Source organism: Psilocybe cubensis, chromosome 4 (assembly GCF_017499595.1).
Source record: "Psilocybe cubensis strain MGC-MH-2018 chromosome 4, whole genome shotgun sequence".
Taxonomy (NCBI): domain Eukaryota; kingdom Fungi; phylum Basidiomycota; class Agaricomycetes; order Agaricales; family Agrocybaceae; genus Psilocybe; species Psilocybe cubensis.
In genome coordinates this window covers 2,125,686-2,152,195 of record NC_063002.1, presented here as the reverse complement: position 1 = coordinate 2,152,195, position 26,510 = coordinate 2,125,686, and the positions used below count along the sequence as shown (strand labels likewise).

The following is a 26,510-nucleotide window of genomic DNA, read 5'->3' as shown; positions in this document are numbered from 1 at the left end:
GAAGGAAACTTGTTCATGTTGCGGGTCTCAGCGCCCGCAGTCGATCTGCCAGTTTGTCATCTTCATCTTGGACCTTCTCCTTGGGAGAAAGATCAGCTAAGGAAGGAATTTCCTTCGCAGCTAGGTCATGTTGAAGCTCTATATTGGCTTCCTCTGCTGTTTGACGCATGAGCTGATCGATCTGGTCTTGGGGTGTAGAAGTTGCGGTTGTCGAACTCATGGCATCTTCCATGTAGGAGGTTTGTACATCGAGATCGGTAAATTGGGCCTCAAATTTGTCCATGACCATCGATATCTGAATATTGGTATTTATGATAAGCATTTAATTCGCGCATCCGGACACAGAAAACGCACTCGTTCGAGATTCATGCTGTCCATAGCTTTATCCATTCCACGAACAACTGAAGTCATGTTCCCAGTCACTTGACGCATTGTAACGGCTGTCTCTACTCTGCTGGCGACCGCATCTATCCTGCTCGATAGACGAAGTAGATTGAGTGCCTCGCTCTTCTTTCTAATTGCGTTTGAGGCGTAGATACGAGCTCCATCGTTGTTGCCCTGCTGTAGTGCCTGTGCTCCAAGTTAGCTGCTATTCATTGATAGGAACGCGACTTGAGGACCTTCTTCAGTCGTAGTTTCTCGCTGTTCTCATCTTTCTGAGCCTTTTTCGCCTGGCGACTCAGAGTCTTTGCTGTAAACTGGGGTTGTTCGTTGTCAATAACATCGTCGTAATGATCTCCGATCACAGTAAGCTCACCTTTAACTGGAAGAGGGTTTCTGGAGAAAAACTGTCATTTGTCTGATGATTGAGGAGTCAGTAGAACATACTCTCAAGATTGCTCATACTGGAGTTGGCGATATGTGTTGTGAAGGGTGGTCCGGACGGTTGTGTGTTCAGTTCAAGCAGCGTCTTTAGTGAATCGAAAGCAGTGCTCGATAATCATGTGATCCTGGCAAGCACACGCGAATCCATTTGCCCAATTGGCTGGCAAGTCGAATGGACTGCTTCCAATACCAAAATCACGGATACATTTGAGGCTCGTCTCTCGCCGTGTTGCTCTTGACTGTAGTTTCTTCTTGAAACTAGTATTACGTTTCTGTATTCCAATTAAGGCGCTGGTTCGCAAACGCACTGCAACTCAGTATGGGCCTGCTCTACTACGTCAGGTGTGTCCCATCGTCGTGTTCGTTTCGCGGGCGGGTATTGAGCCTTTTACCGTACAGCTATGTGGCTATAGTCGCTGCCTTCGCCTTTGTTACACTCTCCCTAGGTATCTATCCTGCGCAATTAATTTCTCCACAATCCGTGTTCATGCATCTTTAGCAAGCGGATTACTCTACGTATCTGAATTAATCGAGGAGTATTCACGTATAGCCAAAACAGTGGGTCAGAGAAGTATATATGTACGTCTCATTTATCTTCAGATTTGCAGCGTTCTCCTTGATATATTTCGCCCTAATCTAGGTGATAATGGCCTTGCATGTTGTGTTTTACTTCACGGATTCCTTACCACTTCTTCAAACTCTATTCTCCCTAACATGCCACATTGTATACCTGCAAAATTTTTCCAGCTCTTGGCCACTTATCTCTCTCACCTCCCTGTCATTCCTTGCATCATGCGCTCTTGTCATTGCCGACCATTTCATCTGGTTCTTCTACTTTGCGCGCATCACAAATGAAGCAAGGCACGTTAGGGCGCACCGTAGCAAAATACGCGAAGCGCCTGGCTTTACCGAAATAGCGACATTCTTTGCAATATGTGTTTGGTACACCCCGTTATTCTTGTTCCTAAGTCTTAGTGCCAATGATAACGCGCTGCCGACAACTGCTGGTATGTCTGTTATGTTCCGTTACTTTTTCATATCTAACACAGGTTTCCTTATTCCTTACCAGCAGAACCCTCGTCCCCCACTTCTGGATCTTCCACTCACATTCAACCCTCTCGAATTTCCTTGATAAGGTCCATACTGTCTTTTTTTTCCTTCGAGGGAAGCATCCCCCGATTCCGATCTCGACCCTCGCGCAAAGATACGTCAGAAGGCTTAATTGCTCCACGCTCTCCTAACATCCCTCGCACACATTCCACACCAAACAACAACATTGCTTTATCACCCTCTTTACGGCCCATGGCATATCCGCCTCCGCCAAGATCTCCAGGACCAAGGGTACAAGAACTGGAAGTTCCAAACCAACCGGCAAATAACTCGAACTTTTCTCTTCAAGAAATACCACCAAGAAGGAGGCCACAGCCAACAAGACAAAACGCAGGAGAGTCGACCGGCTTGGGTATTAGTGGGCTGCGGAGAACACCCAGCTTTATGGCAGACGATAATTGATGAATGACAGTAACATCATGAAGTTTGGATTAGAACTCGAATTATTGGTCCCAGTATATATATATTTATGTTCTGTTTGACTATTAGCTCAATGAATTTTTGACGGAAGAAACAGGTGCAAAGGTTCCAACTTTGTGTAGTAATAATGTTCGCCAAAATAAATCAGGGTATCATTGGGCATGTTAGAACCTTCTTTCAAAAAATTCTGAAGGAATACTGTCGGTACATAAATTACAAGAGGACTTACTGTCCCCTCATGAATGCCCTAATAGATCAGTACTCGGACCAATATGCCTGATTCTTGTGTGATATGCATTAAAATTTTGCTTGCGTCGGCGTAATGACCGCAATGCGCATGACGCAAATACTATATTAATACAGTCCCGTTTCGGAGGTATGTCCAAAAACCATCGCATCACAAACCTCAATCAGGTTCAACTCTTTGCCCTCCTCCATCGCACATTGAACACTGTGGGACGTATAAGTATAACTCGATAAATGATATATATGCACTGAGCTATGTATCTCTATCTCGCGGCCGCTCCTCGTGCTCTATACCTCGTTACAAGCTCTCATGACGAGCGGTTGGGCCGACCTAGACGTGCACTCGTATTTCGTTCGGCGGGAGAAGGGCAATCGAAGGCTATCGTGGAATTTCTTCACAAAGACCAAGTGGACATTTCAAATCTCGTTAGATTGACGGCCAGAGTTGTTAAAGGTTGTCTGGGATTAATATCAGTTGAAAAAGGTATGTTCTTGGTCTTTACTTCTGACTGATAATTCTCATACAATTCCACATCTTAGACATCTTCCTCGCTGTTATCACTAGTGCCACGGAGATCGGGAATACTCGTCCATCGAGCCATACTCCTGAATCCGTTGCCCGCATTCATGAAGTTTCTTTCTATAGCTTGACTTCATCGACCTGGGACGACTTATCTGCCGCTGCAGAGCAAATCATTGGTCCCGATGCCGTCGACTCCGCTTTTAGAGAGAACTATGGGCAACAACCTGTTCCAGTTTTTGAACATCCTTGTATGCCTTTGACCAAGATATTGTCATCAGGATCTTTTTATTATGCGATTGAATCGCAATGGGATCTATCCTCCCGACTTGCCGTACGCCTTACCAGGGACAGAAATGCTTCAAAAGAAACTTTGACATTTGATGAAAGATTTGTTTGGAATGAGTATATTATTCGCAGCTTACTCGACTTTCGGGAGCGGTTAGATATTGAAGAAAAGGAAGACCTCGACCGTTGTCAATTTATAGTGAGGCGCTTGCATAGCTTTCCTGGTTGATACCTTAACATTATGGTTAGATTCTTGCAATTCAAGGATTTGTAGGCGTGTTCACCATGGCTTTACCTGCTCCACCTACTGATGGAGCTCCAACTGTGGCAACCCTCGCCCTGATATCCAGACTCGGATGGAAGCGAGCAGGGACAAGGTTTAATACTCGAGGCGTTGATGACGACGGAAATACTGCCAACTTTGTCGAGGTTTGTGAATACTAACACCGTGCAGAAACGGTTTCCTTATGCCAGAATGTAGACAGAAACGATCTTTAGCTCGGATCAGCATTGCGTCAGCTATGTTCAAGTCCGTGGCAGTGTGCCGCGTAAGTGATTTTGTCGATAATTTACTGTTAAATTGACAATGTAACATTACACAGTTTTTTGGGAGCAACAAGGGTTGCAGACATTTGGACAACGAATTCAAATAACAAGGCCACATGCCTCTCAGCCTGCCTTTGAACGACATCTTTTTCAACTCATGGAAGAGTACGGATCTATTCATGCCGTCAATTTACTTGGTCAAAAAGAGAACGAAGCCTCTTTAACGAATGCTTATGCTCGTCATTTACAAATATCTCGTGCAGCTCTCGGGGATGAACTTGGAATCACGCACTTCGATTTCCACAATGCCGTCAGGATCGGTGGTCACGATAATGTAATCCGAGAAGTCAAGTATGCATTTTTCTGTCTCATCCCGTTATACCTATGCCTTACGTTGCAACTAAGACGCATAGAATCAATTGTAGACAATGTTGACAAGTTTGGCTTCACCATGTGCGACGCATCCTCAGACGAACTTGTGACCGATCAAAGGGGGGTTTTCAGAACAAATTGCCTAGACTGGTATGGAAAATATTTGTCTCAACAAAATTTCTCGCTTATAAATACCTATCAAACAGTCTAGATCGCACCAACTTTGTTCAGGACATTCTTTCACGAACCACACTAGAACAGTATCTACTTCTTGTTCGCCGTGAATGGGTGCACTCCAATACGCTTTGGACACATCACAGAGAACTTTGGGCCGAAAATGGGGATGCATTGTCAAGAATTTACGCGGGAACTGGCGCCATAAATACGAGCTTTACGCGGAGCGGCAAACGTACTCTTGCTGGTAAGATCATACAGTCTGGTGTCGTATGTTTGTTTGCATATCAAAATATCCGACAGGTGTTCTTTCTGATGCCACAAAAAGTGTGTCAAGGGCCTACATTAATAACTTTCAAGATAAAGGGAAACAAGTTGCAATCGATATGTTCCTGGTATTTATTTGTCAAGTGAACATTTAGACCAGAAATTGATAATAGGGATCATAGGGGAACCTCAGCAATCAACTTCAAGTGACAATCTATGACCCTATACACGATTACGTTAGAGCCACTCTTGAAAGAAGGTGGGCCTTCTTACTTCTTCATCGCCGCCGGCTCCTTGATATTTCGGCTCTTTGATATTTTAAAGGTCTTCAGAATACTCCACCACGAGACAATGTACCTTTTTTATAGGAACGTGGAATTTGAACGGCAAGGTACTTTTAAAAAAGAAACTGAGGTGATCGCAATAATTGAATGCAGTCTCCTATTCGAAGCCCCCTTCCGAATCTCTACTGCCATGGTTATTTCCCAGGCAAAGTAAGTGAACTACTAATCTGATGAAAAATATTTATTAAATTTACTACAGGTACCAACGAGTATGTGGTCATCAATCCAAATGTGTTCAATACTCAAGAAATTGTAGACCTGACATGTTTGTCCTCGGATTTCAAGAAATTGTTCCGTTGACTGCGCAACAGATTGTGCAGACAGACCCTGAAAAACGGTCGGTTCATGGTCAAGAATTGTTCTGATTAGCTGAACCGACTTCGTACGCAGTCGCATATGGGAGAACAAAATCATGGATACCCTTGATCGCCGTCCTAACAAGCAGGCTGATTATCTACTACTGAGAAGTGAACAGGTATTTTCAGTCACTTGATCAGAATGGCATGTCTATATTCAAGGTTTCCAGCTAGTCGGAACGGCCTTGTTAATCTTGGTCAAATCAGAGCTGACAGCTGTCATAAGAAACGTGGAAGGAGCAACACGAAAGGTTGGTCTTTCTTCTTGTACATTCCATGACTTTCTTTTTAACATCGTTATCAGACAGGTCTTCGGGGTATGTCTGGGAACAAGGGTGCGGTAGGGATACGGCTGGATTACTACGACACGAGTTTTTGCTTCCTAACGGCACATCTTGCTGCCGGCCACTCCAATGTCGAAGAAAGGAATGCAGACTATCGAACCATAGTTAACGGCTTGCATTTCCAGAAGGGAAAGACCATCCAAAGCCACGAGTAAGGAATGCCAATCACATTAGGTATCGTATTGACTAACTACTCAACTAGAAATGTGATCTGGCTGGCTGACACAAACTACCGTATTGATCTTGATAATGCCACGGTCCGCTCGCTAGCTGAACACGATGACTTTGACCCTCTTTTGGCTGCCGATCAGGTCATTTTTTTCATCTTGACCACCTATCTGATGTATATTTATTTATCTCCGTCTGTTAGCTCCGGAATGCAATGGACAACCGCGATGTATTTTATGGATACGAAGAAGGGCCATTACTTTTCCGGCCCACTTACCGTTATGACCTGGGAACTGATAATTACGACACTAGCGAAAAGATGAGAATTCCTGCGTGGACAGGTGAGTCGTCAGGGTTTTTGTCAACAATAGGTCTCTGATATTTCATAGACCGCATATTACACCGCGGAAATGCTTTTGACCTTGCCGTTTATTCTAGGGCTGAGCTACGAGGATCTGACCACAAACCAGGTGAGCCAAAGACTTTTGGTGCATGCGGTTTAGCTTTTCTCCTTTATTCATGGAGTTGCGTTAGTTTTTGCTATCTATAGAGCTGAAGTGCGCATCGTCGATCCTGTGAAGAAGGCCAATCTGTCGCGCATACTTTTTGAAGGCATCTCATCGACACAACACCCCGGAGAGAATTTGGATCAAAAGCTTGCGAGACTCGCACTGCCGATGGATACGGAAGAATGTGCGTGTTCGTGGTCCCTTGGGGATCAATTTTGCTGATATCTGTGTTTACAAACCAGTACCACCGCCCAGTACAGAAGAGAAGGCTTGGTGGAACAATCCAGGTATAAAGAGATCGATCCTTATCTTACATCATTGTGATGCTTAAAACCGTTCAGATTGTCCAGGAGGCGTTATCCCAATATCGGAACTCCAAAAATTAGACCTATATCGAAGGAACAACCCTTTTGATTCTCCAACCATATCTCCTCTCTCTTCTTCCCCGTCGTCTTCTGATGAAGAACTTTATTCGCATGCACTTGCGCTGCATACTCCTATCACCCCAGTCCAGACATCCATGCGGAGGCCGCCACCACCACCACCACCAACTCGGCCATCGAATCCAAACGGACAAGAAACATGACGGAGAACAATGAACTGTTCTCAAAAAGTACAGACAGATGATTTATCATCAAAGTACAAGTAACAATAAAATCAAATCAGTCCTTGCTTTTTAAGATCATCATATGTTTTGCGGTTGTACACGTTTCCTTCATCGTCTTCCAGTTCTTCCATTGTTTCCTGTTCAAAAATCTCATGTCTCCCTTCCTGTTTCAGCTTTTCAGCCACTAATATGCCGAGTCAGCAGGGGAGACAGCTTTTTCATTGGCATAAAACGACATACAAGCAAGTGCATCTTCGATGCGCGTGATCTCGTGAAAATGTTTAGTATTCGGAAGACCAAGCGCTCGCATTCCAAAAGCATGCCGTGATTCCTAGATTTAAACAGTCCGGATGATTTATGAAACGGGAGCAGACAGCCGGAGTACTTACTTGGAAATGTCGGTCGAAGTTTTTCCTACAGTTCCAATTTAGTTTGTCATCATTGGAGCAGAAACGTATTAAGCCCACCTGCCCATGTAGACATGATCAGAACAGATTTCACAGCGGTATTCGACCCCTAGGCCATGCAACTTGTATAACCAATAAGGGATTGGTTTGCCATCCCAACCTAGGGGAAGCTTGAGTGGATTATATATTCTCTCTTCTTCTTCTTCTTCCTCGGCGGCGGCATCGGCAGAGGATTTGGGTGGTGGAGGTGCAGGTTTAGCTTGTTCCAAAAGTTCTTGCTCGCGTTCCCTAGCCGTAAGTGAGAAGCGACGTTCCACGTTGGACTTTGTTTCATTTAATATTGAAACCAGTGACACGAGGAGGTCAGTAGCGAGGTGCGTGTAATACGCCGAGTTTCGGATGCGAAGCTTGGAGGACGACTGTGATGTGTTATGGGTGTGTGCAGATTGTGTGGACCCATTCGGGTTCGAGGGACGCTCTCCTGAAGATGCTTGTTTAGCAACAGCCTTTATGTGTTTTTTCGAGCTCAGATGTGCATCATAAACAGTTTGCTTCGAGTAATGCTTTTGGCCTGCGAAACAAAGTTAAGGAAATGGAACGACAACCAACACGAAATACTCGTACACGCGCTGCACCATATTCCTGTATTTTCGTTGCCGTTTGTCAGGGACTTGGACTCAGAAGCAACTTCCCAGCCTGGTATTTCATGTTCCTCCCACTTCTGGTCAAATTCTGACGCAGCATCGCGTTGCCGAGTATCGATGTCGACGAGCGGCTGCGTCCTTTTGGTGAAAGATAAAAGATAGCTATGTAAATTTTTGATATACCTGGCATCCCATTATCGGTGAATTTGATATAAGGTTTAACAAATACAATAAACCCACGTTTCGAAGTCTCTGGTGCACCGTGTTTCTTTAGGAAGTTCGGAATGAACAGGCCCATTTTGAGCAGCCAATAAGAGGTCTAGATACTGCAAATACCCAGGCCTTTTTCCAATATTTTTGAGGTTGTTGTACGCAGTATGGTTTGCATACAAGTCAAGGTATTTCCCGTACCCTTCTTCGCCCGAAAATAGCAAGGCAATAGCTATCCAGACATAGAGAAATAAAATTTCAGTAGCTCTAGACCAGAGAAACAATGACGTACGATCTTCTTCTTCATAGTCCTCTTCACCTTCCTGACCAGGTTCATCGAGGAATGCAGCAATCTCAAGGTCGAAGCCAACTGGCATAGCATCAGGGTATTTGTTGTAGTGTTCTTGGATTTTTACCAACCGCGAGTAAAACTCTGACAGATCGTTTTGCTGAGAGGGAGCGGATAGTGCGTTAAGCTCAGCTTTCCTTGCGTCGTCATCCTGATAGGAATTGTTTAAGTCTGTGAACTTGGCGGCGATGCGGTCAAGCATCTGTGAGGCCTTGTGCTCTTTCTGGAGAGTGCGTTCATGGGTAGGGCTAGGGCGCGAGAGTAAGGTATAGAGGGCAGTTTCTAAACGTTCAACTTCTTCATGAGTTTGGCGTTGGTTTTCAATGATGGAGTCCATAGTCGAGTCTGGAAGGTTAAGTAGGACTGGTGAGGGAGACAACCAACTCTCATATTTAAACTCCGATCTTCTTTCAACCACCACCACTCAAAAATGGCTGGTATAAACGCAGGCGACGAAGTATGTCCTCGAATACCGAATCTTTGGTATAGCTGATTCTAAAGACATCTGCATTTACAGAAACTTGTGTTTGAGTCCTCAGAGGCTGTTTCTGTCGTCTCAACATTCGACGACCTTGGTTTGAAGGAGGACCTGTTACGCGGCATCTATGCGTACAGTATGTTGATTTATACTGATTTCCATTTCCTATCTTACTCTCCTTCAAAGACTTCGAAAAACCTTCCGCTATTCAGCAGCGGGCTATCTTACCGATAACCCAAGGACGGGATGTCATTGCTCAGGCCCAGTCTGGTACCGGTAAAACTGCAACCTTCTCCATTTCCATCCTCCAATCAATCGACGTCACTGTCAGAGAAACCCAGGCCCTTGTGTTGTCGCCTACTCGCGAATTGGCAACTCAAATTCAATCAGTTGTTCTCGCTCTGGGCGACTACATGAACGTCCAGTGTCACGCATGCATTGGAGGAACTTCTATTGGAGAGGATATTAGGAAGTTGGAATATGGCCAACATGTCGTGTCAGGGACACCAGGGCGAGTTTTTGACATGATTCGTAGAAGAAGTTTGCGAACCCGAAACATCAAAATGCTGGTGCTTGACGAAGCCGATGAACTCCTCAATAAAGGTTTCAAAGACCAAATTTACGACGTTTACCGATACCTTCCTCCAGCTACCCAAGTAGTACTCCTGAGCGCAACTCTCCCCTATGATGTTTTGGAGATGACAACGAAATTTATGACCGATCCAATTCGAATCCTCGTCAAGCGTGACGAATTGACCCTTGAAGGAATAAAACAGTTTTTCGTTGCAGTCGAAAAAGAGGACTGGAAATTCGACACACTCTGTGATCTGTACGATACTCTCACCATAACTCAAGCTGTCATCTTTTGCAATACGCGCCGAAAGGTTGGATTGAATTTAGTTATGTTTCAACTTGGGTTTCATTATTAATACATGCCCCATAGGTTGATTGGTTGACGGAGAAAATGCGGGCCTCCAATTTTACCGTCTCTTCTATGCATGGTGAGATGGTACAAAAAGAAAGGGACGCCATTATGGCAGAATTCCGTGGCGGAACTTCGTAAGTGGATTGCTCCTTACCCTTAACTAATGAAAAACTTGTGCTGAATTTTTTTATCCAAGTCGGGTCTTAATTACAACAGACGTTTGGGCTCGGGGCATTGATGTACAACAAGTCTCTCTGGTAATCAACTACGACCTTCCCGCGTAAGGATGTCTCCTTTATTATCTCCCTGCCTTAATAACCTTTTGTTTATTAAGCAACCGAGAGAACTACATACATCGCATTGGTCGATCTGGCCGCTTTGGAAGAAAGGGTGTGGCCATCAACGTGAGTTTTTTTAGCTTGTCTTAAACCATCAAAACCTGACGCCTTACTTGCGCAGTTCGTCACTGTCGATGATGTCCGCATTCTGCGTGATATCGGTGTGTAATTTACTCATAATTATTCCAATCATGTATATTAACTTATTTGTCCTTTAGAACAATTCTACAGCACACAAATTGTGAGTTACCAAACCTTCTCGGTGTTAATGGTCATTGATATTTTTGTAGGACGAAATGCCCGTAAATGCAGCGGAGCTTATCTGATTTATACTCGATAGGCATGACCTATTCTTACTGAACAGGACTGCGATACCACTTCGTGTATTCTATTAATTCTGCAGTTATTAAGCCATTGTTTTAGGATGTAAAAGTTGACTCCTTTGCTCAAATCTTGATATCTTGACACTATATCCGAAACAACTTTGACACAACTTGAACTAGAAGACAAACATTGGATCCACGCCTTTTTCTAGTTTTCTCCTTCTTTGGTGTTCTGTGATTCCGAGGCAGTCTACTATTGACACGTTTTACCAAACACTCGCCAATGACGCGTGATTCCCCCTTCCCCTTAATATCTTTTCGGTACTTAGTGGCCTTGAGGTAGGTTTTATATACAATATCAATATTTAGCCTTTTCCCTGGAAGTCTATCTCCCACGTGAGGTTCGCGCGACGTCAATAACTATTTTGCTTTTCTGATAGTGTGTTTTCTTTTTTTAGGTGGCCCGTGTGTTTGGCATATTCGCTGGCTGTTTTCACTTAGAGAGTACTAATGACAAAAATTGCTTTCAGAAGAACGGGATGGCCTCGTGTGTTCTATGTTCATCATGTGACATTGGCTGTTGAATCCAAACTCTAGACTAGACCTCCTGGGGCTCTGTAAGTTCTTGTCAACTTCCCATGTAAGGTACGTTTGTCACGGAGGCTCGTGGATGAAGCTGGAGGAAGCTCGAGGAAGACCTAGGTAGACCCTTGGCACACGCGGAAGTAGTACCCTCTCACGTTATCAACGCATGGCAAACTATGATCACGATCGCCAAAAGTGAGTTCAGATTCAGATAGATTCAAATCCGTTTAACGGACCACGGTACAAGTCGTCGATCCTGTATGGTAGCCTGTAGGCTGCGCAAGCCGATGGAGTCCGATGAGCGCCTCGCTGTAACTTGTCGCCAACATTTAGGCATTTTGGATCTAAGTAGCAGCTATAGCATACGGGTATCTCCAGGTAACTCCTCGAAATCAGCCGACCCTATTGCAAATAAACGGTTGTTTGGCAGCTTTTAAGAATTTTGGGCCAGTTCGCCCTGGCACTATTGAGGAGTCGAGGTTGGAAGTTAAAGGGCCGACGGAAGAATAGACAAAACCTGCGTATTATGGACGTCGCTGCTTTTTAGGAAGGCTGCCATTTATCTATAAGGGCCTTGAATTTTCATCAGCTTTAATCTCTACTCGATGTCCTTACATGTGCGATGATGTGTTTTAATGAATTTATGTCTGATTTCATTCTCTGCACCCAATTATATATGCTATTACACCGGATTAGCACCTGTACTGATCAAGTGTTAATTTTCGCGTATGCCAAGAACGGTAGATGTATTCCAGATGTTAGATTTTCCGATTGACTTCAACTGGAAGAAGTAAGCAGGTAAGCGGCAAAGTAACGTCCAAGCATTATGAAAACTTCGGTATTGCCGAGGGGCAACGATGTTCAGTCTAGATATACTTCCGGCCCAACTAAACCGGAACCATGAAAAGCGCAAAGGCATACTGCGCCGATGCCTGTTGTTTCCTCATAACCGAACTATGAGATGCAGATGGTTTGAGACGGACTCTGAAGGAGCGTTCTGGACCTCAATCTCCTGTTGCAGATATGTACAGACAATAATATCTTTTGATATTATTGGAAATCAGAGTAGTAATCAAGGCAGATGAAGGCTGCCAGAGACTGCCGGGCAGTTGGCTCCTATAACTACCAGTTACGCCAGGTACAGTCTATAGGCTTTTAAAATGGACTGCAAAGCTCAAACAAAGGCAGAGAGACACAGATCGGTAAGCGACGTGCCTTCCTTGGTGAGCCTAGATGTGTATGCGAGATTTTCGATCGCATTCACCATAGAGATGCGCGTGGCGGGTTAATAGCTTCAGCCTTACGTCAATATATCTGTGGGGGGTGCACACACAATGTCGTAACACTCCTTTTGAACAGAACAAGTGTTTTTACTAGCGAGCTCTGGGAGGGTTGAACTTAGGGATTAGCCTTCAATTCCCCCGACTATATGCCAGGACGGGACCAAACCTAAACAGAGTTGCATGAGGCATAGTGAGATCTCAAAAGAACAAGATTCAGAGGTAGTTAACAGCTTTGTACGAGATCGCGGGTAGACACCACTCCGAAATTTCAAACTGCATGCGGCGGTTGAGCAGAAGTGAGATCCTGGTTCTCCCTGTTACCTATAAAATGATTGATGTTTTCCCTCAGCTCTTCATCCCCCACTTCTATTATCATCATGTGCTATTGGCGAAGGTGAGTAGACGAATTATTTAAAACTATTTACTTTACCAACCTTTACGGAACCAGAGTCCGTAATGTCTACACAAAGTCAGTGATTCTATGAAAGCATCAACCTTGCCCTATAATTTATGTCTGCTCGTCTAGATGCAACCATGGGGTCACAATGGTAAGACTGGAACCCATGAACTATCGTTCTTCGCTCATATCGAATTATTGTACAGCCCGATGAAGAGGTACGTCAATCGCGTGAACAGTGATTGCCAAACTCTAAATTTCCCGAAGATAAAATGCAATCTTGTCAATTGCAAATTCAGTCCCGCACATCCAAAGGACTGCGTGCCTCCACGTTGCACTCAGACATGTTGGCAATAGTATGTCATTTAAACAATTATTGTACGCCAGATCTAATTACATACCAGTCGGCAATATCCACAACAATACTCCCCACATATCGATAAGGAATGTCCTGCATGCAGCGGGAAGGCTTGATGGGGTCGACAAAACGCGAAACCAGAACGCCTGGAGCAGAAGAAGAATGAGACTCATAGTAAAAGTAACATCCGCGATGAAATTAATAACAGAATATATAGACTGGGAGTACCAGGAGCATCAGTGTTGTTGTACAGTAGAAGAAAAGTCTGTGAGTCCCGAACTGTAGTCTATGAGAGAATTGTTGTATATAAACACAACATCGAACAGCTTACCTTTAAGCATCCCCAATATCGTGCTTTTTCTTCAATTGAGCAAGCTCTTCCTCTCTCCTGGCAAGATCAGCTTTTGCAGCTGCAGCATCTTGCTTCGCAGGCATATGATACAACACAACGATATACCGTTCTTGTAAGTGGAAACCATTCAGATGGTCGAGCGCGTTTTTAGCCTAAAACCCTGAAATGAGACGTAACGCGCAGAAAACGACGATCCAAGTGATAATTACATCCATAACATCATCGTATACGACAAATGCCGTGCCTTTAGTTTTTTGTTCATTTCCTATTCGGATTTGACGGATGCTGCCATAGCGCCCGAACAAATCGTACAGGTCCTCTCCTGTGATCTGGTAGTTCAAATTCTTGACAAAGAGGATTCGGTTGGCTCCAGGGGGGAGTTTGGTCTACTCATGAGTAAGTCAGATAGCGTTTGCAATTTGAGTCGGAAGAATATCTTACTGTTGGTCGTGCAAGGGCCATGATGGTAGTTTCACTTTTGAGGCTGGACGAACACCGAGACGGTTGCTTGTCTATATTTGTCAGCTGCCTCCACTTACTACATATACCTATCAACTTAACTATAATTATTGGGTAATTAACGCCGTTGCTAACCGCCGACCGGTGACAATAATTTTTCAGCTGATTGAACAACTTTCACTAAGGAGTCACACAATGATATGATTTTCCCAAGGAATCCTGTATCTGTTACCCATGGAGCACATTGGCAGGACTCAGGTACAAGTAGTTTGGGACGGTTCAACTTCTTTGCCCCATGCAATTACTACAAAACATTGTCTTGCAGTCCTCATTCGTGGTTTTCAACGTTGTTATTTTATGTCCATGTTATACAGACACTCGAAACGGTACAAATTGAATTTTCGAGGTAACGGAGCAGTGTCGAATCACAATTGAAATACTAATGCAGCCACCCCAACGATGGCGGCGGTAAATGGTGAAATGGCGGATCTTGCTTTCATAGCCTTCGAAGAAGGAGATGTGTTTGGCGATGTGGCACTCGATGTAGGTGTGGGCGACGCCAAAGTGTCTCCGGAAGTAGGCGAACTTGCCAAGGGTATCGAAGGAGTAGATGGTGGAGCTGAAGGTGTCGCTGACGCTGATGCGTTCATGGGACCAACAAGGAAAAAGTTACCAGCAATGGCATCTCCCAGATTGATTGCTTGAGCAAAGTCGGAGATACTGAAATTTGTCCTGGGGGTTGTGGCATTGACTAACGTTGGCCCATTCACGTCAAAACTGTCGGGCTGATCAAAAACGAGGAGCACATATCTATCGAATGTAAATAAATGATTGCAAGGTTCAGAGGTATCACTAACCTATGTGGGTCAGATCCAACGGGAGGGGTAGGGGGGAAGAACTCCGCGAGTGCTGGTGAATTGTTAGATAAAAGACCGGATGTAGAACCGGCAGTGAAATCTCCTCCCAGGAAATGAAGAAATTCTGATACGTTGGGATTCTGGGGAGTAGGCGCATCGGGGTCCACAATAACCACAACAAACATGGCACTGCTATTGGAGTCAGATGTTGTAGTAACCAATGTGAGGTCCGGAGGCATAGAGGTTTCTGATTAAAAAATAAAATAGATCAAGTATTGCCAGATTTTGCAAGGCCATTATTCATACGTTGCATTGTCAACAAGATCCCCGGTACGACGTCTACTGTTTGTGCAGAGACAGGGTCTGTAAAAGAAATGTTTACGCCATCCATAGGATTGAAGGACTGTACAACATCCGGTACGATGTGGGCCGAAGAAAATGCTGTTGTTACATTGTTTAAGTCGGGGGTAGATGTTTGACCAAAGCACCAGGGAAGCAACAAAGCCGCAGATACTAAGGTGAAGAGCATTGTTATGCGAAATTGAGGACCTTACTCGCCAGTGAGTTCACACCTTTGTGTTTATAAAGACGAGGATAGTATCAGATGGGATACTTAAGTCTGAGAATAGCATGACATAATGTGAATTCTAATAAGAAAAGAGGGAGTACGCACACACAGTTTGCCGGAGGTCCCGCCATACGTAATGCCTAAAATTAGACCGTCAGCTTACAACAAACCTCCAATGCATATCTGGAAAATCAAGGTTAATTAAAAGCCTTTTAAGTAATCGGATTGCTAACGGTAAGTAAAAAATGCAGTGGGCTGGATGTCAAAAAAAAATAGGAAAAGCATCAATATGACGGTAAACCTCAGCCTGAGCAAAAAGGACATTCTGGGAAGCAGACGACCAAGGTGAGCATCGGGCCGTCTTCATGGCATTCTTTGCCGTTGCCTCACGATCTGCCTGGGAAAGCCATGTGAGATTGTAAAAGCCAAGAGGTGTATAATCAGGAGGATGGCAATCACACTGCCCAATGAATAGACATTTGATCCATAAATTCATGGGACCACGTAATGGTGTGCAACATGCAACAATGGACGCCTCTCTGCAGCTTTGCGGTGCGCACTTCGGTTAAGTAGATTCTGTAAGTATAATAATCAGATCTTATTTTCACAGCCATTAATAGCATTGAAGTTCTCCATTCAAGATCTACTTCTTCTTCGGTTTAGAGCCTTTCTTCAAGAGCTTCTCCACCTCTGCACAACCATCTTGTCCTCGTGTACAGATGACCGTTGCATCATACAGAGACCCTTCCATGTCCGGAACGACACATTTTACGTCTTCCGCGTTGGGACACGGGCAATCCGATGGTCTGACGACACAGTCTAAAGTATCCGGGCAAAGATATTGTGAACAAGAAACTAGCAATTGCAGAAATTAGTGTTGTATTGATCATTCCGGAATTCTTCCCGTACCACTATCTGCATAAGCTGCCCATTGAGACGACCCTGCTCGTTGTTGGTGTTGTTGGTGTTGCTGCTGTTGACCCCACATGTTTTCGAAGAAGTTGAACTGAGCTGAGACTAATTGAAGACTCAGTAGAAAGAAAAGAGGGAGAATGGTAATGGATTTTAGCATGTTGTGCCACTAGGATGAGGTCAAGATGCTTGTCTGCTATCAGTATAATAGTATAATAATGTCAAGATTCGCTTTGAGTTCTAGCAGTCGACACTTTGAGACGTGTCAATTCCGTGTAAGACCTAAGGCCTAAGCACTTGATTAGATAATCATTATAAACACAAATAAACAATCATTTTAGATTTACAAATTTACTCATTGATTATTAATATTATATTTAATTGTTTTTATATTAATAATTCTATTTCCGATGGCCAATGTCTTCAAATTTTTATTTTGAGCAAGCATGCTGGCCGCAATTAAATAAAAATTCAAGTCGTATCTGTCAAATGGTAGATCGAAGGGAAGTTGTAGATAAACGAATGAATCCTACGTAGGTATTTACAGGCAATGAAATGGGGGATAAGATGCTAGAAAATGGTACAAAACAAAATACTGAACAAACATGAATGTAAATGTATCGTGCCACTGTATATAAATGACCACCGAGGGTTTCTTGCTGTATGTAGACGTTAATGTGGGACGATTTAGGTTTAGCTTGTGGATAGTTGGGTCAATAAAGAAGGAATAGTGAGAGGGAAATATCACTCGTCGCTTGAGTCATCATCTACGACATCCATTTCGTCCTTCATCATCTGTAGTGGTGATTTTTGCCCCTGTCGCGAAGTCGTTGAGGGAGTAGAAATTCTGAACATATTCCTCGCAATTGTTGACGAAAGTTCTGCACTCCCCCAAGATTCCATCCTCTTCGGTGTTTGGTTCATTTTCTTCGGCGTCGTTGTGTCACAGTGCGACAGATCTTGAGCTGCCTTCAAATCCGTTTCCACTTTCCGCGGTTTGCGTCGAGGCGGTAAATTTTCCTTTTGCGCATCAACTTCTACAATGCAAGCAGAGCGCAAATCTTCTTCTTCCGTTGTTCGAAAGACGGTAACGTATGGATCTTGGAACACACGAAAACCTGGATAATGAACAGAATCTAGATCAGGTTGAGGGGGGAGTTCACGCGCAATGAATTGGCTGAAAGCGGCAGAAGGTCCAGTACCGAAAATGTCCTGTTCATGTCCATTGTTATCGAAATCCGATGGGAGGCCAGCAGATGGTGGGCGTTGTGTTGGTTTAGCCTTCCTGACCTTCAACTCTGGTGAGGAGGCGAGATGTGTAGAGGAGGATGAGGTTTCAACTGCCATGATTTCAATTGACGAGATCCTAGAGATTGTGGGTTTTTGAGGGTCGCCGTAGACATGTTGTGGTAATCCAAAATCCAGTACTCGGGCTGGACTGGCGGGACCGGCAAGGACACGACTGAAGCGAGCTGGCGAACTTGAAAGAGACGGCAGTGGAATTTTGCACGTCTTATCAGGAGAATATACGCCTTCATCGTTCAGGATTCGACGTTTTGTTGGACTGAAGAGAGAAGGGCCGCCCGGAGAAAGCGGGCGTTTGTTACTTCTGATCGGTTTGACGGCAGCCGGTTGGGTACTGGGATGTGAAGGCAAAAAGCGTTCTAGAGGTAGCTCTTGCAGTGGACCTGGTCGCTGCATAGTGTGGCGGGAGAATAGTCTGCAAAGTGAACGGCGGGTGGGGTAGAGATGAAAGACGGTTATTTTGTCAACAGTTCATCTTTTCCAACTCGAACAATGCGACGACCGCGTGGCACTGTCACAGTCGCGTGACATAACGCGAAATGTCAGAACAATTACATGCTATATTACTTTTAGCTAGATAATATACTTCTACTTCGTCAAAGGGACGGTTGGTATTACTATATCGAACACCCCTGTTCCAGTCGCGTTTGGCCTCCCAAGAACGATATTACCAGAGGGCGTTGTCAAGTCGTCGAAATCGCCATACAGAGTGGCGTCGGACAGGAATGCTGCCGTGGTCTCATACGATGCTTTTAATAATGGAGATGGGTTGGTGGAGATTCCCTTGCGATTAAATGGTTTATACCCGCCATCGAAAGTCTGCAACTATCAGCACACAAAATTTTGAGCAAGTTTTATCTCTGAAACGTACCATGTAATCAGCGATGAGTTCAAGATGGCGTTTATTGACGTCGATGCTGTAAACCGCAAAAATTCCTTTCATTTCTTTTAAAATAGCGGCGCGAGCCATCTCGACGCCGTATGTTTTGAGAATGGCATAAATGTCGTTCGAGTATATCTCATCGTCTTCTAATATGCTTTCTTCGGAGCTGCAGGCGAAATCCCATATCCCTTGGAGATTTGAACCGTTGGTCGTAAGCTAGAGCAATGATTAGACACAAACCACCAACAATGTAAGGTATGTTACCTTAATTTCTGGTTCCCCGCCCTTTTGATTATCCTGTTTGACTTGGAAACAGTCGGTAATTCCTGGAATTTGGCGGATAATTGTGGACCGGCAAGCACGTTCTACAATACCGACGAAAAGCAATTTGGGCATGTCCGGAGGAAACTGCGAAGATATTAGTAATGGTATGATAAGGGATCAAAAAAATGAATTACTTCGAGTTTGAAGGAACACTTCGATTCCTCAAAATCAAAAGATATACAGTGTTGCATATGGCGTTGGAAGAGGTCGGAGGCACGACTAACAAGGTCTTTAAAAGATGACTTCGATTTCTTTGGTAATTGATCAGCACTCTCGGATCCGCTTGCATATTCCGCCTCAATAGCAGCATCATCGTAAGCACCGATTTCTTCTTCATCCTCTTCGTCGTCACTCTCATATGTCGCTTGTTGCTTCCTCTGCCTACTGTGTTTGGCGTCATCTGCATCGCCATCACCCACTTCACTGCCTTCGTCATTGTCTTTCCTTTTCCTTGGAGCAACTTCTTCCTCATCGTCATTCCCTGTGTCGGCCTCTTTAGATTTGACCTTTTTGCCTTGGCCCAGTTGAGCCATTTGGCTTTTGAGATCTGCATCTAGCTTCTTCATTTCGGAAAGCATCTCTTTTTTCAGAGTGAGAGGGAATTTGACACCAAGCGCAGCAAGGATTTCCTCCGGTTCGATGTCGTACTCTTCTTGATATTCGTGCTTAGGGTAGAAATTCAGATCAACGGTAAACTGAGTGCGGCGAGCGTCCCCTTCAGTTCGCAACTGTTCTTGAACAGTCACACTGTCAACCACCTGAGATAGGGTGACCCGACTTGCTCTTTTGCAGAACAGGCTGATGTCTTCTGACGAGGTGCCAGGACGGACTTTCATGGACATTGAAGGTGTTTTTGGTTTCTGAGAGGCAGTCATGACAATTTCTCGAAGACGAGGAATACCCAATGTAACATTGGCAGCACCGTGGCCTAGAAAGAAATTTAAGATTGAATTGTAATTTACCGCGTGCGCACTTACCAGCAAAATGGAAGGTGTTGAGGGTCATCTGAGTTGAAGGCTCGCCAACACTATAAATGTAGATATGTGAACTATGGTTGGGGGAACTTAATAACAACATACCCTTGGGAAGCAAGAAGACCAACGGCTTCACCAGGTTCCACTAGACTTCTCATATACTTTGCATTCATCAAAGTTCTAAAGTTCCGTGGAAGCATTGGTTCTTTCCGACATTTGTAAAAGGGTGTTGAATCAGGGTCTTCCAATAACTTGCTTGGATTGGATTTGACGTATTCATCAACTGCACTCGCGAACTCCTCTGATGTACTCCCCAAGTATTGGACTGGATTAAACAAAGATAGGGCGGGATCATATTGATCTCTCTTAGTTGTCTTCCGATTAGGACGTGCGTCGTTGGACTTCTTCAAAACTTTTTTCATATACGATACTGCTGTCTTGAGATCAACAACATCAGACAACACATAAGGTTTTAAGCGACGAGCGAAGGATTTATTGTTTTGCACGATGAAGTCGAATTGGTATAGGTGTTTCTGCTTGGTAACGTCGAGAGCATCACCTCCGTATGCAAATTGATAGATGGAGTTGTCGCTTCCTCGAACAGTATTATCGTAATGAACCCGGATGCCTTCCAGATGTTTGATCAGACATCTTTGCAGATATCCAGACCTAGATGTCTTGACAGCAGTATCAATGAGGCCTTCTCGCCCAGCCATACAATGAAAATAGAATTCCTGGGGCTTGATGCCAGTCAAGAAACGACTGGCGACGTAACCACCAGCGATAGCCTTTGTTTCAAAGGGGCGGAATGAAGGAAGTGTTTTACCGCTGACCATCACCGGAACACGACGGCCTTCCAATTCCTGTTGGCCCAGCGCACAAGATATTTGACGAACATTGACGGCAGAACCTTTAGCACCGGATAAAGTCATGGTTTGCATGTGGTTATAAGGGAATTGGCGGAGGAGGCCATCAGGTAAGCAAGCATCAGAGATTGAAGAGGTAAGTTTAGAAAGCTTGGTCTTGACGGTCATATCTAAACCAGCCATCTTTGTGTCGTCTCTGAGAACGTCTTCTAGCAGCGACCGGAGCGTTGCAGGTATGTCTGCCATGGGTGTTGTGCTAAGTGAGGGGAAATTCTCAATAGCACCCTCTGGGCCCAAATTCTTCCCCTTTGCCAGTAGTTCGTTACGTCGTTCGTCTCCAGTTGGAGTCAGCATAAGATCATCCATCCTGCATGTAAATGCGCGATGTTGAAGGAACTTCGTGAAGAGTCGGCTGAGCACTCCGAGAAGTTTCCCTGCGATATCAGATCCATATAGCTCGTAAACCGAATGAACAAGACCATAATCGGAAGCGCCGAACGCCGCTTTATCGAGGACACCACATAGTAATTCGCCGTCCAAGAACACGACCCTGTCCTCTTTGGAATCTTGGCCCCATAATTTCCCCGGAACTTTGGTCTTCGCATTCAAATTAAGCCCGTCAAATTGCCTGGGTGTCAAATTCTTCATCACTGTAGAAATCTGAATAGATATCAGGGCCGATAACTATTACATGACAACACGCGCTCACGATCTGTTTCCCTGTCCAGAGAGGTTTAGGTTTCCATATGGCGGGAGGGAGAGTTAGTAGTCGAGTTCCTGGGTCAACTTCATCTTCAGGTCGAAGCGCGCCATAAAGCAATTGGTGATATTCTTCTCGGTTGAAAAAGCTATTTTGACTAGTCATCCAAACACCAGCAACAACGTGATCTTGAATGAGGCCACGAATTGGATTTCCAGAGGTTGGTACAAGATATTGATTATCTGTGTTTGCGATCATCATCGCTTCCGCACGCGCAACATGGTTTTCTGAGACTCTATTAGCACGTAACACATCACAGAAATTATTAAATCTTACGAGGGAAATGGATATTCATTTCTAGATACGATGGATTTTATTCAACGTTAAATGCGCCTTTACGACTGAAAAACTTACCATCACCATCGAAGTCGGCTGGGGTTGAGGTTTTGATTGAATATTGACAATACAGAAATATGATCTTATTCATGCTCACCATTGTAAGAATTGCTACGACAAGGGTGCATTAAATCGAAGATGTTACTCCCAAAGTATGGCTACTCACCAGTTAGCATAGTGCATGCGAATGGTCTTCTCTCCTTTTAACACACGGGCCTTATGGGTCATCATACTTGGCTTGTGCAATGTGGGTTGACGATTCAAAATGAGAATATCTCCATCACGAAGGTGTCGATACACCTTTTTGTTAACGGCAATAGTCCTAGTATATAACCCATGACGTCCAGTAGTGACCCTCTCCCCTTCTTGGGGCGTAAGCAATTGATTTGCGATGGCTGTGCGTTGTTCAACGGATAGTTTGTCCTATTAAAAGATTAGAAGAGATCGTTATACGAAAGCGAAATAATTACCAGAGACTGCTGATGTCCATCCTCATATTCCACAATCGCAGCTCCAGGATAACCATGAGGACCCGTTATTACAAGTTGCCTCATTTCATGGAAATTAGATGGAGTAACAGGTTCGGGGAATGTGAGTTTCCTTGCGAAAACTGGGGGAATACCGATTTCATTGGGTTCAATATTGACGTCGGGAGAGATGACTGATCGTGCAGCATAGTTGACCCGTTTACCCTGAACAAGATTACACGTCTGTAAGCCTTGAACACAGTAATCACAGAACCACGAACCATCATGTGCTTCCTAAACAACCCCTCCTTTTTTTCCAAACCTTGCTTGACACCCGCAGGAGGCAGCTTGCCTTGCCGAACGATTTGAGGATTTTTACTACTATCCATAAAGCTATTTACATCAATTTGGAGCTGAACCAATCTTTCTAGCAAGGCACCCATAACAGCTTTTCTTGCAGACGCATCGTAATCAGGACCTTTCTGTGAGGCTTCACGAAGACTGATAGTGATATCTCGCATACGATAGGAAGTTTGCAGAACTCTTGAAAGCAATTCATTTTGAGGATGCTCGAATAAAGTTTCGCCCATTTTTGCAGGAGGTCGGAAACGTGTTGGCGACACCGGGAGAACATCCATGAAAAACATATCGGCAGATGCAAATGAGAGTTGGTCGGCAGAAAGTGGGGCAAAGGGGCCATGTCTTCCAAATAACAACGCGCACATGACAGCTTCGTTTTTGAATAATCGTCGCAAATGAGCGCGACATTCCTCAGGGGCAACTACGCGTTCATTGCGCCCTCTGAGTGTCTTGACTTTTCCATTGGCAGCTCTAGGGAGACTGGCCTCCTGCCCTTTATCTGCTTCACTCATAACATCTTCCCCCGCAAGCTCATCGTCCGTGTCTTCGTCATCTTCGTCATCGCTTGATCTCATTTCAGCATCCTCGTTGATGACATGTTCCCGGGGATGTCGAGAAGCGAGGGTGTCTGACTTTTCTGCTAGGAGAACATCAGGCCGCTTCCGAGACAGCTGAGCCTTTTGACGGGCGGAGAGATCGTATTCAATGACTTTAATGTGACCTTCTTTGCGATATGTATAAGCCACACTGGAAATATCGGTTAACACTGTTCAAAACTGAAAACCTGTAAGCATACCATCCACAATCCTCGTTTTGGCATTTTTTTGAAATACACGCCTTCAAAAACTCGTTGATCAAATCTTTTCGTGTCTGGTATATCAGACCATCTTTATAACAATCACGAGTACTCGTCGGCGATCGGGCAAGGTGAATAGCGACATAAAGGTTAAGTCTAGCCATAAATTCATGGGGCGCTTCATCTGGAACGTCGGAGTCCTTGTCGTCGTCGATCGCATCCTCTCCTTCATCGCCCTTGGAAGTTTTCATTTTCTTTTGTTTGACTCTTAGTCTAATATCGTCAACGCCATGAGCTGCCTCAAGTAATCCGCGTTCTAACAATCGAAGTTTAGCCAAAAATTTCCAAAGCTGGCATTTAATATTAATAATTGTCGTGCTCAGTAGCGTAAGATAGTTTGGACATACAGCAGTACGGCTCATTTTGAATCTATGGCAAAACATACAAGTCCCTCGTAAGAGATTGAACATATTTCCCATAAACAGTGGGTGGAATACAGGAGCGGGTAGTTCTATGTGCCCGTAGTGTCCAGGGCATGTAAAGTACGTGAGATGACATGTCGCACAGCTGCAGCATCAGTCAGTATAAAATACAATTTAATCAATAAATGAGCTCACATGTCTGAACGGTCGCTCGGCCCAAGAGCAGGATCATACAGACCTCCAATATTTGGCCTGTTCAAGTCGTCAAGGAGAACGGGGTTGACTATTTGCTTGACAGAGATCCTTCGAATGTCATCCGAAGTGAGGAAGGAGAATGATACACCAGTAACGGTAGATGGTAATGAATGCGCGATATTCATCACAGAGATGCAGTGAAACTTTATGGGGACCTAAAATTTTGTGTTTAGAGTCAAATATGAATCGACATGTATGAAGGGCGTCGAGGAGACGATGTAGGCGACAGAACGATAAATGATGGTACAGTAGACACCTGCTAAGAAGTCGCGATCACAAACTTTTTGTAAGATCACGTGGTCAACTGGAAGCGACACATTAGACATCTTCGAAGTTGAAATTCACAGGCGTTTGTTTCTACTTACTATTAATCAAGTCATTAATTTAAACCTTTTATCTACTTTGTGACCTATCTCACCTCTCGGGTGCAAGGGCTTCGGCATATAACATGGGTTGTGCTGAAAGATCAAAACGTCACTGTATGTAATCCCGAATACGCACAAAACACACAGTGCACGCGATATTACATGTACAGATCGTGGCACTGGCTATTTGGAATTTGCATCAGCATCCACCAGAATGCCCTAGTTGTCTATCACTAATATAAACACCTGACAACACCATTTTGATAACTTTTATATTGGCCTTCATGGGAACTTGGCGTTGTCATCACCCTCAACTAAATTTCCAGAAGACATTGGTCTCTTCCCGTCGTGTCTCCGTTTCCTTCAAAGAGCGCGTTTTGTGAGGTTCTCCATTTGTTTCTATTCGCACTTAACCCCACAGTAACCCATCAACTGATACACGAGCCCAATATCACAAGGTCCCTCCGCGCTGAGATTATAGACCGACATTAGGATTAACCAAAGGAATCATATTTCTTGTCATCCAACGTGCCAGCAAGGAAGTCGCATAGACAAATTGGTGGATGCACAGGCGAAATAATGAAGTTCAAGAAACCTGAACTAAGAGATGCCACTTCCTCTTCGGATGCTGCCCATGCGACTCGGCGGTTTACCTGACTTCAGCTTTTGAGCCTCACCCACCATTTCTGCAATGAGGCCATTATATGTCTCCGAATCTTGCTGCAAAGCATCTCGGGATTGGAGAAGATATGTTAACAAATTCGAGGTGTTTGCCGTTTGTAAGCGAATGTCGGCAAGATATCGTTCCAAATTGGCCAGTGGTTGTAAAGTCAGCGTTTCTATACGTGATTTAGTAGCAGAATAGAAGGTAAGAATAAAGCCTAAACATACCACTGCTTAGCTGAAGTAATTTGTTGATGCGAGTTGTATCCAACTCAGGTTTGGGTCCGAATTGAGCAAATATGCCCTGCTGCCCAGGTTGGGGGGTCCCCGATCTTGAGTTGGACTTTGACATCGATACAGAACTATTATTTCCGTATTGGCTACGGGATCCAGGAGGGGCAGACATAGGACGGGTATGGATTTCGAGAGGCGGCAGTGGTTTAACGTTGGCTCGAGGAAGTACTTCATCAAGATTGACTGGAATTCCTAGAGCTATCAGATGTTGGCGACGTATACGAGATCGAGTCCAGTTTGGAGGTTTTGTCGGAGGTGGGGTTTGCAGTAACATCATGTACATTTCACGACTCCAAAGGGCAGATAAATGACGGTTTGTAACGGGGACAAAGTAAACCATGTACATACCTGCTGGATGTACATAAGATTTGAGAAATCCCTTCTGCTTCCCGAATACTGTCATCAGAGGTGAATGATGAGAGGTCTTCGTTATTCCAAATAGGACCTAAAGTTTCGTTTATCTGAGACTCCAAATCAGATCGAGAAAGGGGTGGATCCAGGTGTAGTGGACGCCAGGGTCGCGATGAGGACCCAACTGTAGCACCATCTGGCTCGAAAAGCACGTCGCGGAAACTCGTAGACGGGCCTGTGTCTACATTCTCGAAATCTCCAAAATCGTCATCTTTTAAATCTGTTCCTGTAGCATCCTCCGGTTCCCCAAATTCATCGAAGTCGTCGAAAGTGTTGTCATCGAATTGAGAAATTAAACGTGATTCTGATTTCAGAACAGAATCAGACTCTGTAGGTTCACTTGTTGCCCAGACAGAAGCTCCGAAAGTCAAATCATCGTCCATAACCCTAAAATGTTGGCGCTTAACTATAAGAAAAGGTGGTGGTATAACAAAAAATCGTAAATCAGAAGAAGGCAAACAGTAGCGGTCTTTGGTGTTGTTTGCTGA

The 26,510-nt window shown here is 44.4% G+C and overlaps 9 protein-coding genes across 9 annotated transcripts; 3 read left to right on the top strand and 6 right to left on the bottom strand.

Moving 5' to 3' along the window:
• Nucleotides 1–13: 13 nt before the first annotated feature.
• Nucleotides 14–844, bottom strand: JR316_0004876 (Vacuolar protein-sorting-associated protein 46; the record flags this gene model as incomplete). The annotated part of the gene is made up of 5 exons (XM_047890640.1): nucleotides 14–295; nucleotides 355–570; nucleotides 621–698; nucleotides 758–777; nucleotides 829–844. 5 exons carry the CDS (start codon nucleotides 842–844, stop codon nucleotides 14–16), a joined length of 612 nt encoding a protein of 203 aa, XP_047750401.1.
• Nucleotides 845–1,144: 300 nt separating this feature from the next.
• JR316_0004875 (Protein SVP26) lies at nucleotides 1,145–1,957 on the top strand (the record flags this gene model as incomplete). Its single annotated transcript, XM_047890639.1, has 5 exons — nucleotides 1,145–1,167; nucleotides 1,225–1,271; nucleotides 1,325–1,404; nucleotides 1,466–1,832; nucleotides 1,875–1,957. 5 exons carry the CDS (start codon nucleotides 1,145–1,147, stop codon nucleotides 1,955–1,957), a joined length of 600 nt encoding a protein of 199 aa, XP_047750400.1.
• An 899-nt stretch (nucleotides 1,958–2,856) lies between these two features.
• Nucleotides 2,857–7,075, top strand: JR316_0004874 (Inositol-1,4,5-trisphosphate 5-phosphatase 1; the record flags this gene model as incomplete). The annotated part of the gene is made up of 20 exons (XM_047890638.1): nucleotides 2,857–3,085; nucleotides 3,142–3,608; nucleotides 3,659–3,838; nucleotides 3,891–3,957; nucleotides 4,012–4,477; nucleotides 4,534–4,748; nucleotides 4,805–4,896; nucleotides 4,951–5,027; nucleotides 5,093–5,159; nucleotides 5,220–5,266; nucleotides 5,369–5,449; nucleotides 5,503–5,587; nucleotides 5,639–5,719; nucleotides 5,773–5,963; nucleotides 6,015–6,123; nucleotides 6,183–6,321; nucleotides 6,370–6,450; nucleotides 6,515–6,673; nucleotides 6,732–6,776; nucleotides 6,831–7,075. 20 exons carry the CDS (start codon nucleotides 2,857–2,859, stop codon nucleotides 7,073–7,075), a joined length of 3,123 nt encoding a protein of 1,040 aa, XP_047750399.1.
• A 2,061-nt stretch (nucleotides 7,076–9,136) lies between these two features.
• Nucleotides 9,137–10,773, top strand: JR316_0004873 (RNA helicase; the record flags this gene model as incomplete). The annotated part of the gene is made up of 9 exons (XM_047890637.1): nucleotides 9,137–9,163; nucleotides 9,224–9,320; nucleotides 9,371–10,068; nucleotides 10,128–10,243; nucleotides 10,306–10,389; nucleotides 10,444–10,513; nucleotides 10,569–10,608; nucleotides 10,666–10,688; nucleotides 10,738–10,773. 9 exons carry the CDS (start codon nucleotides 9,137–9,139, stop codon nucleotides 10,771–10,773), a joined length of 1,191 nt encoding a protein of 396 aa, XP_047750398.1.
• A 2,953-nt stretch (nucleotides 10,774–13,726) lies between these two features.
• On the bottom strand, nucleotides 13,727–14,207 carry JR316_0004872 (Splicing factor 3B subunit 6-like protein; the record flags this gene model as incomplete). The annotated part of the gene is made up of 3 exons (XM_047890636.1): nucleotides 13,727–13,897; nucleotides 13,955–14,131; nucleotides 14,187–14,207. The coding sequence occupies 3 exons, from the start codon at nucleotides 14,205–14,207 to the stop codon at nucleotides 13,727–13,729; spliced, it is 369 nt and encodes a 122-aa protein (XP_047750397.1).
• Nucleotides 14,208–14,629: 422 nt separating this feature from the next.
• On the bottom strand, nucleotides 14,630–15,590 carry JR316_0004871 (OV-16 antigen; the record flags this gene model as incomplete). Its single annotated transcript, XM_047890635.1, has 3 exons — nucleotides 14,630–15,014; nucleotides 15,062–15,308; nucleotides 15,368–15,590. 3 exons carry the CDS (start codon nucleotides 15,588–15,590, stop codon nucleotides 14,630–14,632), a joined length of 855 nt encoding a protein of 284 aa, XP_047750396.1.
• A 1,695-nt stretch (nucleotides 15,591–17,285) lies between these two features.
• Nucleotides 17,286–18,242, bottom strand: JR316_0004870 (uncharacterized protein; the record flags this gene model as incomplete). The annotated part of the gene is made up of 1 exon (XM_047890634.1): nucleotides 17,286–18,242. One exon carries the CDS (start codon nucleotides 18,240–18,242, stop codon nucleotides 17,286–17,288), a length of 957 nt encoding a protein of 318 aa, XP_047750395.1.
• A 192-nt stretch (nucleotides 18,243–18,434) lies between these two features.
• Nucleotides 18,435–24,414, bottom strand: JR316_0004869 (DNA-directed RNA polymerase I subunit rpa1; the record flags this gene model as incomplete). The annotated part of the gene is made up of 16 exons (XM_047890633.1): nucleotides 18,435–18,665; nucleotides 18,718–18,945; nucleotides 18,994–19,137; nucleotides 19,188–19,981; nucleotides 20,031–20,080; nucleotides 20,133–21,553; nucleotides 21,603–21,880; nucleotides 21,930–21,950; nucleotides 22,008–22,025; nucleotides 22,087–22,100; nucleotides 22,156–22,412; nucleotides 22,460–22,681; nucleotides 22,738–23,563; nucleotides 23,613–23,962; nucleotides 24,020–24,179; nucleotides 24,230–24,414. The coding sequence occupies 16 exons, from the start codon at nucleotides 24,412–24,414 to the stop codon at nucleotides 18,435–18,437; spliced, it is 5,199 nt and encodes a 1,732-aa protein (XP_047750394.1).
• An 840-nt stretch (nucleotides 24,415–25,254) lies between these two features.
• Nucleotides 25,255–26,405, bottom strand: JR316_0004868 (uncharacterized protein; the record flags this gene model as incomplete). The annotated part of the gene is made up of 3 exons (XM_047890632.1): nucleotides 25,255–25,493; nucleotides 25,546–25,901; nucleotides 25,960–26,405. The coding sequence occupies 3 exons, from the start codon at nucleotides 26,403–26,405 to the stop codon at nucleotides 25,255–25,257; spliced, it is 1,041 nt and encodes a 346-aa protein (XP_047750393.1).
• Between the last annotated feature and the right edge of the window lie 105 nt (nucleotides 26,406–26,510).